Here is a 13,079-nt window from a genome sequence, read left to right as displayed (position 1 = left end):
TGAGTTTTGCTGGGTCTTCTTTTCCACTAAAGTGCAATCTAAATTATGCTGATAAAGTGCTGTACCGGCACTACAGTACACAAATATTCCACAATTTACAATGGAGGGTGAGGGTGCCTCTAGAAACGCTCAAAATTTTGGAATTAATCATCATGAAAATAATATTTAATAATAACGCATGCCATATATCCTAGTAATATTAAACAAACATCATAAAGGTACTTTTAAGAAATCTAAATGAAATAATATAGTAAAAAGTATAATTTCTCAATTAAGGTTTGATCACCACTCTGCAAATACTGGCAACTCTGAACAACACACAACCCAGTGTAGCACACATGGTTTAAACAGCCTGCTGTGTATCGAAGCCACATGAGTCACTGTGGAATCATTTCCAGTTGTGTCAGAAACATTTGTTATTGTTCAACCATAGTTTCCTCTTCCTTATTTGAAAATTATAGGCTATTCATTATTCGTCACCTATTCATTATATGGAAATCATCATGCTGGACTAATTTCGTACTAAGAAAAAAACATTTTACTTTGGAGGGTGTTAATGGAATAGGACACATTTAAGAACATCAAGTAAGGATAAACATTAAAATGTTTCTTTGGAAAAGAGTAGTTGGTTTATTGAAGGCTTATTTATGAAGCAGGAGTTAGTGTAAGGCAGTGGTTGCCAACCAATTGATGAGCTGTGTCAAGGAAGATTTCCTCAGTTTTTTACCTTTGAATGAGAACAAGAGGCGAGGATATACACAGTGCTTTAAAAATGTACACCACTGAGAAAAACCTTCCATTCCGGAATAAATAACATATACGTTGGTACGCTGCTTAAGAGGTGGGAAGGTGTTCCAGCGATTCATCGATTTGCTGCCCGAGATTACGACTTTTTTGAGGCCAAGGAATGAAGAATACAGGGAGCTGGCCTTTCTGATGGACCCAACATCCAAGCGGAATGGGCCAAACTGTGAACTGCAGGGAAAGCAGAGACATGTCACACATGCTTGCTGCTGTTAATGCCTTCTAAGTTAAACATCCCAACTAAAGTGGCATCTCACTGAGTGTCACCATGGCCAGCACTTAGCTGTACATTAATGAAGTCATTAAACAATTTCATTTCATGTTATTGGAGGCTATGGGAACATACACAGCTTTGTTATTTAAGTATGCTATGCCTGGCATTTATGTCGTTAGATCTTAGATTTGTTTAGATTTCAAAAGGTTGGTGACCACTGATGTAAGGGAACCACCAAAAACACTACTGTTTTGAAATGTTCTTTACTCTGTATGTAGCTTTTTTTTTGTCAAGCTTTACAGTCCCTTTAACAGTGCCTTACAGCTTTGTGAAATGTGAGCTTCTAAAACATTTTTAAAAAAAACATTGAACAAATAAAACAGCCTATACGTGATAACACAAAGGACAAGGCTTTATTCAAACAGGGAGATTATTTACAGTGGACAGAGGAGAAAGCAGGCAATGACAGAGCAGACTCATGACTCTCCTTGCTGTTTCCACCCAGGCCGCGTGTTTTGCTGCTGAATGGTGAGCTCTTCATCCAGACGCTCCTTGGCACGGACCACCTGTGAAAGGTCAGTCCCTTAGAAGTGCTCACCAACCATCCTGACCTTCCTTTAGTTGCCCCCCCATTTTCCTTCTTTTCACTACATTACATGACATCCTCACCACCAGTTAACACTCCAACCCTGTCACACTGTGGCATCCTGTTTCAAGTTAAGATCAAGTATTACGTAGCAAACATCAATGCATTTAGTACCAAAATGACGGCACTCAGAACGCTTTAGATGGAAGGGCTCCCAGTCAGTAATGGGGTTGCTCATCACTGGTCACATGCCATTACCCTCTTGTGTTATTTAAATTCTTTTGAAACGTTCATGACTTGATTAGAAATGTCTCATGCTTGCTTACCTTAGACTGCAGGTAGAAAGAGCCACCAGCCGCTTTGTCATTTACTTTAAACAAATGCTCATAATTCTGGGGAGAAAATAAAAAGTCCTGTCTCACTTTGGGAGGTTATTACGTTTATAGTGTTGTAGGTTCCATCTTAGATATGCTACATCTAAGTCTACCTTCTGGATTTCTTCTGGCGTGAGCGTTGAGAGATTTAGAATCTGCTGGGCTTCCTGTAAGGTCATCCCAGTAAAGCTAGACGCTGCAGCAGACTGCGTGCCGGCTCTTCCCCTCGCCTCTGCTGCAGCTTGGCTGGCTGCAAACATATAAAGCAACAAGTGTAGACTGCAGGTTTTATTACCTCACGAAGCCTAATTCATTCGACTCAATACTGGTTACAGTGGACGTTGCAATGAAAAATCAGTCAGTCAATTACCTGCAAACTCTTGACGCAGAGCTCGCGCAAATGCCCTGCCCACCACCTGCACTCCCATTATTACAATCTGCGCGAGGTACTTTGCCTGAAAGAAATGATTTTCACAGGTGATTCAAGCCCCCATACCGACTAAAACTTCATGCAATTGTGAAGCGCTTCATTCAAGACAAGGTTGGAATGATTAGGCTCCGTCACATATGACTACACGATCAAACAGGTGAGCAATTTGGGTGTTGTACAAATAAACATTTGTTACCACAGTAGTTTTAGGGATTCATTTATCGTGCTGCGTCAAGCTTGAGACAAAAGCACATCGCCAAAAAAAACCAACCACGACCAGAGAAACTAGTAACCGTTTGCCAATAAATACGCTCCCAAATTGTTTCTGATTAATAAAACGATGTCTTAAACGGGCTTGTCTAATCTCGAGGACTAGTGTTTAATTCTTAGTTAACCCAGGTTAGGTAAAATATTAGTTAGCTAGCTTTCTGATACCAATACATGCACCGGAGAGGCTAGCTAGCTAGCTAGCCACTTTGCTCTTCACTAGAAAATACATGTTTCGGTACCTGGCTAGCTTGTCAAGTAGCTACATAAAGTACAACGAACACAACTTACCATTGTTCAGTTCTGTGTTTTTCCAGTGATCTAATTAAAATATGGCTAACAGTAACAATCGTACCATCAATGTTTTGACATGTGTCTCCATCAAGGTGATACAGTTGGACTCCATAAATTAAACTATAGACGACAGAGGAAAAGTTAGGCTCCTCACACTGACCATGTCTGATGCCACCTAGTGTTTGGAGGTCTTCAGATATATGGACAGACCAAGAGTTTGCTACATGAGGATTAGGCTGACGTTTAGGTAACCCAAACAGACGACTATGGATCTGGAAAACATCCCACAGACAGTAATAAACGATTGTGTCTGTCTCTGTGTGTGTGTGTTAGAGAGAGAGAGAGAAAGAGTGAGAGAACTTTGGAAATCATACTCTCCACCACAAAAAGGTTAAAATGGACTACCTAATAAAACTAATCGTGTATTACAACATATTAGTAATTTACCGAAAACTGGATTTTATTATCAATGAAACCACTAAGATTGTCATGATTGTGGAAAGTGTCTGTTCTTCTGATGGTTATGTGGACCAGTTATACCAAAGTTTTGAATGCACATGGTTATAAGTGTAAATGCTTAAATTTTGGGTAGTCTTGGGCACAGAATATGTATAAGGGGTTTGCTGGACTGGTGAAAAGAAAATCTAAACAACTAGCAAAGTACTGTTCAGCATCAGCTATTACAGTACTGTTCACTATCAGCTATTACAGTACTGTTCAGTATCAGTATCAGCCATTACAGTTGTAAGGAAAAATTTCATTTAAATGCTTATGTTCATTTTGTGTGTCACATATTCATGATTATTTTCAATTCATAGTCATAAAGAGTGTAAGACGTTAAGGATATTTCACTGCGTGTTATACTGTGTATGACTATGTATGTGACGAATAAACCGAACTTGATAATAATAACAGTTAATAGTAACATTATAAATAATGCATTGGTTAAAATGTACTCATGCAATGATTTATTCTAATGAAAAGCATAACTGGTCACAGTGATTAGAGTTTAGTTAAGGGCAGAAGAGGCTCACACGGTAGTTGTTATTTATCGGTGATATTCGTCGATGTGCCTTTGTGAGGCGTTTTGAGTCATTTTGACTGATGTCGACGCATTTGTGTTGCTAATGTGTTTTGGCTTGTTCTTTACGGATGCTAGCTTGTGATGTACATTTTAAGTTTCTTTATATTCTTCATATTCGCAGTTTTCACGGTGTCTACTGAAGAAAAAAGACAGACAAAATAAATCTTCAAATGTCATCTGTACGATGTGTGGGAATTATTCACTGGACCAGTGCAGCTACAACAGTACTGCTGCAATAGGCTACAATACCTGCAGCCTGTATATCTGCAGAAGACGCTATTATTTGTCTCCTTAGTGTGTGACGTACTGTGGCCTGTAGTTTGAATTGCATAATGATTATAAACACGTTTGGGTTGTGTTATGAGCATTCTATCTTGCATAATAATCCAAATAATTATCCAGTCTTTTATTGTTCTTCGTCACTTTTCCATTCCATACACAAGACTAGATTTGCAAAGAATGCAAAACTTGCAAAATTGTTTTATTGCAAGGCAACGTTCCCCATGACAGATTAGGTTAAAAATAGAAGGTAAAGCAAATGTTATTGCCCCTGAAGTATAAAAAGTAATAATCAAGTTTCAAGACATCCCAAATAATGTTGGATAAAACTGAACACATACTGGTCCTCAACACATCCAGAATCACATTCAGTAATACTTACAGTCAAAGCATAGTATATTATTAGTATAACACATTTGAAAGTGCTATAACATGCATGGTTATTTTTGTCATATGCAAACATGATTAAGGAAAGACTGCTGTTAATATTGCCTTAAGTAAAAGACCTGACTGAGACGCTGATCTTAGTAGTTAAAATTGCTGTTAATACTGTTGCTGAAGTTGACTGAGGAACATGCACTCAAAGGAACACATTTTGTTTAATAAAAGTGGGCTATTTTCTAGACATTAGTAAGACATGACTTTAGGGTATAGAAATTCCAGTTGTATAAGTATCCTGAAATGGAGGTCTCAATCACCTGTGCACCTTCTCGACATTGTGTATGTTTGAACGTGCATGGCGTAGTTGGTTGGTGTGGTGTATTAGGTAACAATGCTGACACCCCTGTGGAAGATGGCAGTTCAATCCCCTCTCTGGGCAAGTGCACAATGCTACACCAATAAGAGTCCTTGGATAAGATTCTTAACACATTTTGCCATGACTGACATGATTAAAACTGTAAGTTGCTCTGTATCAGAGCATCTGCCAAATGCAAAATTATTAACACAGCTATGCAATATAAACCTGAAGCATACAGTTCAACAGCTGAACAGTTTGACTGAGCTCCATCTAGAAAACAATAAAAGCAAGTACTGTATTTGTGTATAACGTATGTGGAAGAATGCAATTATTTTACAACAGCCAGATTAAGATTACAGTATAAAAGTCATGCTTGATCAAGAGATAAAAATGAACACAAGAGTTTTGTCACCATGACCACTGTGGTAAAGAGCAGTGTGGTGTTTGTCCAGTCATGCAGTCTCACATATTTGCTGTTTTGGATGTAACTGGTCACATAATCACTAAGCACCTAACAAATGCACATTTAACCATTGAAGAGTTGAACAGTATTGCTGAGATCATAGACTGAATCTGGCCACACAGGAGGTTTAAAATTAGATTAATGGCTGAGAGGTTTGGTGGGACTGGTGTGTGTGGACCTCAGTTTGGCACTCAAAAATGGCAAATTTCACAAGTACGGTAAGAGCTTCCTTTATCTCCCTGCTGCCGGTACCTTGGCTGGTCCATGAAGTGAAGGTTTCCATTAGTCGTCCTGAAAGTGCGCACACACACACACACACACACACACACACACACACACACACACACACACACACACAGGCACACACACTGAGTACTGATCTCTTAAGCCTTCTAAATCTAACACTAATTCCCCCATAGAATATATCTGAAGAAGACTGCAGGGAGTGTCTGCAGTGCACTGCAGTGCTAGAAGTCAAACCGTCTGGGCACACCTTACGCTTTGGTATTTTTATTGTCTGTATTCTGTATCTTGCACAGAAGTAAAGTACATACCCTATAAGACTTAATACAGGAATTGTATGGTAATATGAAATGTGTGGTTCTGAAACACTGAGGTTGAATGTCTTCATCCTAAGTGTATGCAACTTTTGGACTCAACATTATATATCTACTGTATAGGCATACATCTGAGGAAGATTCCAGGGAGTAACTGCAGTGTACTGTGGTAAAATTACAGTTTGCTTGCACAGCTGAGGAAGGACCTCTGTCCCAAACATCCTGGGTCATGTTTCATGCATGTGTATAAAAGAGCGTGATCTCACCCATTCCTCTTCATCCACACCCTCGAATAACTCCTGTGGCAGTGGGTCTTCCCTGTTCCCCAGCTTAGCAACCATAGCACTCAAAAGCTGCAGAACACAGACAACATCATTTGGGTCATTTTTTTATATGGTTTGGTACAAAAAACCAGCAAATAGAAAAGCTCTTCCTCCATGGGCCCCTTCTTCAAAGAATCAGTGTCACAAATGCTCTCGCACACGCATACACACACAATTCATAGCAAGAAACTGTGCATAACCCTATTGAATTTGCACACAGCCCTTACAAACCTCCTCTTTTTTCTGTTCGTCCGTCTTCTCCTCAAGGTAGACAGAGGATGGCAGATACTTCCTTACTGGAGCTTCCTTAGGAGCCTCACTCACTGAGAAAGTAAAAACATACACACACACACACATACACACACACACACACACACTCAAAACCAAGTTTGGTCCAAAGAGAGGAACACAATAAATAACAGTGAGTGAGAACCATCAGGCCGTGCATTCGTACCGAGGGTCATGTCTGTTGGCCGCAGGCTGATCTTGCGGTGCTGGCCATCAGATCCCGAGAGCCAGGCAGCAGCGCTCAGAGCTGGCTCCCACCACACCGCTGTGTCGGGGAACACGTCATCCTGGAAGAACTCTTTCTGCACAAAATGACCACAGGCGCAGCATTAACACTGCTACCAGCTCGGTTCTGTACAGAACTGTCTGAAATAAGAACATTATACGGCGTTCACGTTTTCATAATATCACATGTTTACTGTATGCCCACTAGATGGGTCTGTCGAGCTGACCCAACTTGAAAGTGGAGGTGGGGTCACTCACTCTGACGCGGGGCACTTTGAAGGCGACAGGCTCAATGGTGGTCTTGCCAAGCCGGACAGCTCTGGCCACCTCTACGTCGCGCACATTGCACTGTGTTTTCGGCAGGAAGCACAAGCCCTGAGGTCACGAAGAGGGAGCGTTTTAGGGAAACCAGACACATGTACGTGAGAGGGAGAAGAGGCGGAGGTGTGACGGTACCTTGTGTGGTTCTGAGGCGTGGAAGCTGCTGCACTCTATGAAGTGGGGCACCTCGGGTGTGATCTCAAAAATGTACACGCGTGTGTCACCCTGACAGGAGAAGGAAGACATATTGGAGATAACAACATATATAATGAAAGATCTTGTGGGTTTCTCTCTCACTTTCCTTTTTTTTTGTTTCATCCCAGTTCTGCTCTTTAATGACTAGTGCATAAGAAATCTGCATTCCCACTACACTCCCTGGTAGCTCTCTAAGTACACCTGGCTTATAGGTATATTTTAAAGTTGTACAATTACAGACTGTAGCCCACCTGTTGCCATGCACCACCTGTTTGTCAGGCTCCCTCTACCTCATTCATCATTGGTCAGTTCCAGCGGTGGTGGCTGTTACACTGGTAAAGTGTGGGGGGGTCTTAGCCACAGTAGGGCCACCTCAATTTTTACATGTGATGGATTGTAGTCTCTAACTGTACACTTATTAGGCATTTCTAACTAAGAAAAATCTATCTAAGAATATAGTAGGTGGTGAGTGTAGATGGACCTTTATGTGTTAGCTAACGGTTGGCGGACAAGATAATTTCTCAGCACCTTCCCAGTGAGGATAGCGAGGCTGGTGTCTGGGTCGTAGAACGGGATGAGGGTAGAGGGGGCCACATCAGCTGGGGCGGAAGCCACTGCTCCAGAGGCCAAGGACGTGGCAGAGAACAGGTACAGCTGTCTCTCACTGCGACTGTTAAGGAAGCAGAGGAAGAAGGAGTCAAAAATCAGTTTGCCGCAACACCATGGAAACAGATCGGCCGATCAGAAAACACTCTCTCTTTTGAACAGGATGTCCTGCTCACCAGTCGAACCCTGACACCAGCAGATACTGGCCGTCGCACACCCAGACTATACGACCTCCTCTGTGTCCCTCTGGGCCTGGGCCCTCCTAAGGGGAAAGAGGGAGGGAGGAGATTGAAGACGCACTCCCATGTCAAATAATGACCTTCTGACTAGGTCCATACGATGGGAGTCCCTGGTGCTATACTTGCCTGGATAGGTTCAGCAGACTTGCGTGGGTCATACAGACGCACTTTCCCATCTTTGCACACGGTGGCTAACAACTTGCCATTGGGACTCCAAGCCATCCCAAATATCTGGCAAAGACAAAGAACATATGATACAGTGGGAGATATAGTGTGTGCTGTTGTCCAGTAAGTGAGACAGAGGGAGACACTCACCTGGTCTTGGTGTCCATGCAGCTTCTTGACCTCCACCCCATTCTCCAGGTCCCACAGCCGCACCGTCATGTCATAGGACGAGGATGCCAGCAGACCTGAGGCGTGGGGGTGGAACTTGATGGAGTAGATCTTCTCAGTGTGTCCTGTGATTGGTTAGAGCCTGGTGTCACAGACAGCAGAAGGAATTTCTGCAGTAGAGAAAGGCAGATCACATGGCTTCTCTTACCCTGCAGAATGCACGCTGGCTCTGTCAGTGTCTCCACCAGGCCACCTTCTGGAATTTTCCACATACGGATCTTGGCATCATCACCAGCTGTCAAGACATGGAGCAGATCAACACTTCACCAGAGTTGCAAAATCCAATTCCAATTATAAGATAATTAGGTTAATCACTTGTGGTCAAGTATAGGAAGGGCCTTTAATCTATCTTTTTATATATTTTATTTATAAATCATTATTTTATTGCATAAGGAATTTTATTTAAATGTAATTGTTACATTAATGGTTATAATATTTGGAATCAGATTTATAGCAGGTGAAGAAAATTTGAAATAAGAAGATTTTGAAAAATAAGATTTGAAATAAGATCAAATCATACAGACTTTAAGTTTAAATAACCATCTTACCAACAACCAACTTCGAGGAGTCAAATGGGTCCCAGCAGAAGTCGGCCACATTGACTGAGTTTTGAATGGTAGGCAGGGCAGTGTCTGGAAGTTTCCCAGGCTGCGATAACTATAATGTCACAGCAGTGAATTATGAAGCTCCTCATTTATTTAGTGCCTTGATTTCAAACCTCTCCTACAGAACTGCTGTTATCCTGTCTTTTATCCCTGTTTTTGACAAGAATGTTCACAGCTGAATTACCATACTAATGTCCATGAGGCACGTATTCACAGATAATTACTAAAACTGTGAAAAATTCTTAGAGAAGCAATTGGTCAGTCTAGAAAAAACTAAAGTACTAATGAAAAACTGAAAGGCAGCACCTCGAGCACAGCGATCTGCCCTCCAGAGATGGCCAGGGGCACAGCTATGCGCTGCCCGTTGGCACAGAAGCCATCACACTCGCCAGGTGTGGTCAGACTCATCCCACGCAGGTTGGTGATATGGGTGTCACGGTGAAGAACAGTCCCCTGGATGTGTCGGAACTTGGAGCTTGGGCCTGCAGGACAAGATGGGGAGTAGGAACATCCTGACCAGTAGGGACAAGTGTCAGTGATGTGCTACACTTGGATGATATAAAGGCTTGAAGGAGAGAGGTTGGTTCAGACAGAGTTACCTAGTTTGGCATGAATAGTCCAGGGTGGGAGGGGTTACCTAGCATGGTGTGGATGATGTGGGGTGTGTGGGGTTACCCAACATGGTGTGGATGGTGTTGGGTGGGTGGGGCTACCAACAATTGTGTGGATGGTGTTGGTTGGGGTTACCCAGCATGGTGTGGATGGTGTGGGGTGGATGGGGTTACCCAGCATAGTGTGGATGGTAAGGGGTGGGCGGCGTTACCCAGCATAGTGTGGATGGTGTGGGGTGGGCGGGGTTACCCAGCATAGTGTGGATGGAGTGGGGTGGGCAGGGTTACCCAGCAAGGTGTGGAGGGTGTGGGGTGGGTAGGTTACCCAGCATGGTGTGGAAGGTGTTAGGTGGGGTTACCCAGCATGGTGTGGAGGGTATGGGGTGGGCGAGGTTACCCAGCATGGTGTGGATTGCGCGGGAGCCCTGGCTAGGGCTGGGCAGGAAGCCAGAGGACAGGCCGCTGGTGGAGGAGGGGGAGCGGGATGGAGCAGCACTGCTACTGGGAGTGCTCAGGGGACTGCTGGAGCTGGAGGGTTCCTGAGAGAGGGAGAGAGAGAGAGAAAAAGAGACAAGAGGAAAGAAGAGAGAGAGAGAAAGAGAGAGAGAGAGACAGACCGACAGAGAGATTGGGAGAGAGAGAGAGAGAGAGAGAGAGAGAGAGAGAGAGAGATTATGAGATAAAGGGCTGTAGAGAGGAAATAGCTATGTTCTTTCTTGGCCTTGTCCGCGGACCTCTTTGCTTCGCCCACGAGGCAGCTCCTTCGCTGGAACCTGACTGGCTCTCTGAGCTCTGCCCCTTGGCCTCTTGTCTGGGTGGAGGCTCACTCTCTGCACCTATTGTAAATAAGAGAGAGCATCCAGGTGAATGAAACCAGTCCTGAGACTTGGGTGAAGTGCTAAAAGTGTCTGTGTAAAAGCGGCTGTGTGAATGGGGCCCCAGTGTGAGAGGCACAGTACAGGGAACAGCCAGTACCTGCTTGTTCGCTCCTGCCCACCACTCATCTGCTGTCATGGCTGCCATGTGGCCCAGTGTGTCTGGGTACAGGTCAGCATGGAAGTCCTGCCCTCCCTGCAAACCACACACACACACACACACACACGCACACACACACACACACACACACATACAATAATGGAAAGTAAGGATTTGTCTATTATTTTAATTCCATTAAGACTTTTTTTAAAATGAAATCATCCAGTGAGTGCTATAAAACAGATCTTGCAATAAGCAGCCCCAACTATAATATATGTCCTCAAAAACTGTATGTTGGCCTTGTTTCCAGCCAATAGGCATGTCATAAATTGCTGCTTGACAACATATAGTTTTTGAGGAGATGCATGCCCTGGTTTAAGGACTACAAAACCAGAAATCCCAAGCAATGGAAAACATTAATATGTTCTGATGTCTTTCATATCCAGATGTGTTTACATTTGGAGAAAGCCAAAGGATGTGTTTAAGGCACTATGTATGTTGCCAACTGCCACCTCTTGGGGTCATTGAATCACATGACTGTTATGCCTGTGCGTTTATAACAGCCAAGGCATACAAGGTCATTTTACAGGAGCATGTGAAGCCTACAATAATAGACTGTTCTTTTAAAATGTTCTCATGTTTCATGTTCACACTGCTAGACCAGGTCGCCAGATCTAAACATCATACATGGAATGTTCTGGAAAGAAGAGAGTAAAAAAGTACTTTTCTGCCTGCTTCATCCCTCAAAGAATTGCTGTGCTTGAATGGTCGAGTATCTCCCTACATGTAGTTCAGGGCTGAGACAGCAAACCAAGCTGTTCCCAAGGCCCTGCTTCATATCAGGCACTTCAAATGCATCACATTACATCTGCTCTCATATTTGAGGATTCTGTTATTTTGTCTACACACTATAGATAAAAACAACACAGGACAGTCACCTGGCAGATCCAGGTGGTTATATTAGCCTGAGCATTGGCACTCATCCTTTATGATTACATCACCTTTATAGTCTCCATGGAAACAGGTGCTTAAAGCATAAGAGATTTATCCCTCTCTCAAATTTAACTGCACTTCTTTCACTGCCAGTCAGGATTTTCCAATAGCTGTTAGACTTTGCTTTCTTTCTACCCGGAGACAGTTAAAAACACTTGCCATTCAGCAAGTGGGTTTCATCTGTGTCTGAATCAGTGATACTGTGGTGATGCAGTGCTTTTGGTGCATGTGAGCCAGGACCCACAGTGCCAGCAGGGGACGATGGTAATGCCCGTGTTGATCTCACCTTGCGGGGTACGTGGTAGCTGATGGGGATAATGAAGTTTTCTGTGAGCTGCATCACGCGCAACACTTCACAAACCCCGATGTCAAGCGCCAGCTTGGGTACCATGGCAACACCGCGCGTGGGGGCATCACTCAGGCAGTGACTGACTGCAATTCAGAGAAATGGCAAGAGAGCTCAGCTGCTGACCTGGAATCTGCTGGCACCTCAAAGCCTAGTAAATATGGGCTCTACAGACTGGGCAGAGCTGAATTAACAACTATTACCCATCATACTTCATTTTAAAAAAGGTTCTTTCATTCTCACCTTGGGAAAGGAAGGGGTCACTTGTAGTCACCTCGAAGCAGTCAATAACACTGTCGCCCTGATGAAGCCAAACAACAAATGCAGGTAAGTATAACCACAGAGGAAAGGTCTGGATAGAATTCTTTTGTTATGAAGCTATTCAGATTGAAACAAAAATATAACTCACCTTTCCTGACACTACGAGAAGACCAGAATCAGGGTCGTACAACGGCATTAACGTCCTATATATTCAAAAGAACAAAAGGAGAAAGACAAATGGATCATCTCATCCAGACACTGACTGAACCTAATCCTAGAACAGAGAGGAACTGCAGCACAGAATTCCACTGTCCAGAAAGCAACTACCATACTTGGCCTGTAACAGAAACTAGAATTTTCTTTCTAGCACTTACACTCTCTAACCACTAGAAGGTGCAGCCTACTAGCAAAGGACATCTGTTTCTGATCCCGTTGCAGTGCTACGGCAATAGCACCCAAAAACCTATCAACAGAGGCTTATTTTACACATTTGACGCACGCATTTCAAAGAGAACAGATCTGTGTTGTTTTAGGCACATACTGAATGGCCCGCTGAACCTCACAGTGGAATTCCGAAATATCGTCTGGCAGGCACAGGACCGACTGC

At 43.3% G+C, this 13,079-nt stretch overlaps 1 protein-coding gene across 5 annotated transcripts in view; it reads right to left on the bottom strand.

Moving 5' to 3' along the window:
- Nucleotides 1-146: 146 nt before the first annotated feature.
- The window catches only part of coro7 (coronin 7), a 105,583-nt gene continuing 92,650 nt past the window's right edge, over nucleotides 147-13,079 (bottom strand). For 2 of the 5 annotated variants that reach the window (XM_027009128.3, XM_027009129.3), the window contains 19 exons: nucleotides 12,621-12,675; nucleotides 12,455-12,512; nucleotides 12,152-12,297; nucleotides 10,873-10,968; nucleotides 10,632-10,733; nucleotides 10,295-10,436; nucleotides 9,593-9,768; nucleotides 9,230-9,338; nucleotides 8,830-8,916; nucleotides 8,604-8,746; nucleotides 8,415-8,519; nucleotides 8,226-8,311; nucleotides 7,972-8,113; nucleotides 7,384-7,473; nucleotides 7,186-7,302; nucleotides 6,869-7,004; nucleotides 6,646-6,737; nucleotides 6,358-6,444; nucleotides 4,516-5,825 (listed from right to left, as the gene is read on the bottom strand). In XM_027009128.3, coding sequence (XP_026864929.3) covers nucleotides 5,817-5,825; nucleotides 6,358-6,444; nucleotides 6,646-6,737; nucleotides 6,869-7,004; nucleotides 7,186-7,302; nucleotides 7,384-7,473; nucleotides 7,972-8,113; nucleotides 8,226-8,311; nucleotides 8,415-8,519; nucleotides 8,604-8,746; nucleotides 8,830-8,916; nucleotides 9,230-9,338; nucleotides 9,593-9,768; nucleotides 10,295-10,436; nucleotides 10,632-10,733; nucleotides 10,873-10,968; nucleotides 12,152-12,297; nucleotides 12,455-12,512; nucleotides 12,621-12,675 — 1,978 coding nt within the window. In that variant the 3' untranslated portion in view covers nucleotides 4,516-5,816. Of the gene's footprint in view, nucleotides 976-1,412; nucleotides 1,585-1,930; nucleotides 1,997-2,091; nucleotides 2,229-2,348; nucleotides 2,434-2,966; nucleotides 3,125-4,515; nucleotides 5,826-6,357; nucleotides 6,445-6,645; nucleotides 6,738-6,868; nucleotides 7,005-7,185; nucleotides 7,303-7,383; nucleotides 7,474-7,971; nucleotides 8,114-8,225; nucleotides 8,312-8,414; nucleotides 8,520-8,603; nucleotides 8,747-8,829; nucleotides 8,917-9,229; nucleotides 9,339-9,592; nucleotides 9,769-10,294; nucleotides 10,437-10,631; nucleotides 10,734-10,872; nucleotides 10,969-12,151; nucleotides 12,298-12,454; nucleotides 12,513-12,620; nucleotides 12,676-13,079 lie in introns of those variants that run through there. The other 3 variants (XM_081711006.1, XM_027009133.3, XM_027009132.3) reach the window with 3 other exon arrangements.

Source organism: Electrophorus electricus, chromosome 3 (assembly GCF_041902795.1).
Source record: "Electrophorus electricus isolate QZ-2024a chromosome 3, ASM4190279v1, whole genome shotgun sequence".
NCBI lineage: Eukaryota > Metazoa > Chordata > Actinopteri > Gymnotiformes > Gymnotidae > Electrophorus > Electrophorus electricus.
Note: the sequence above shows the minus strand (reverse complement) of the source record. Positions and strands in the feature narration are given on the sequence as shown.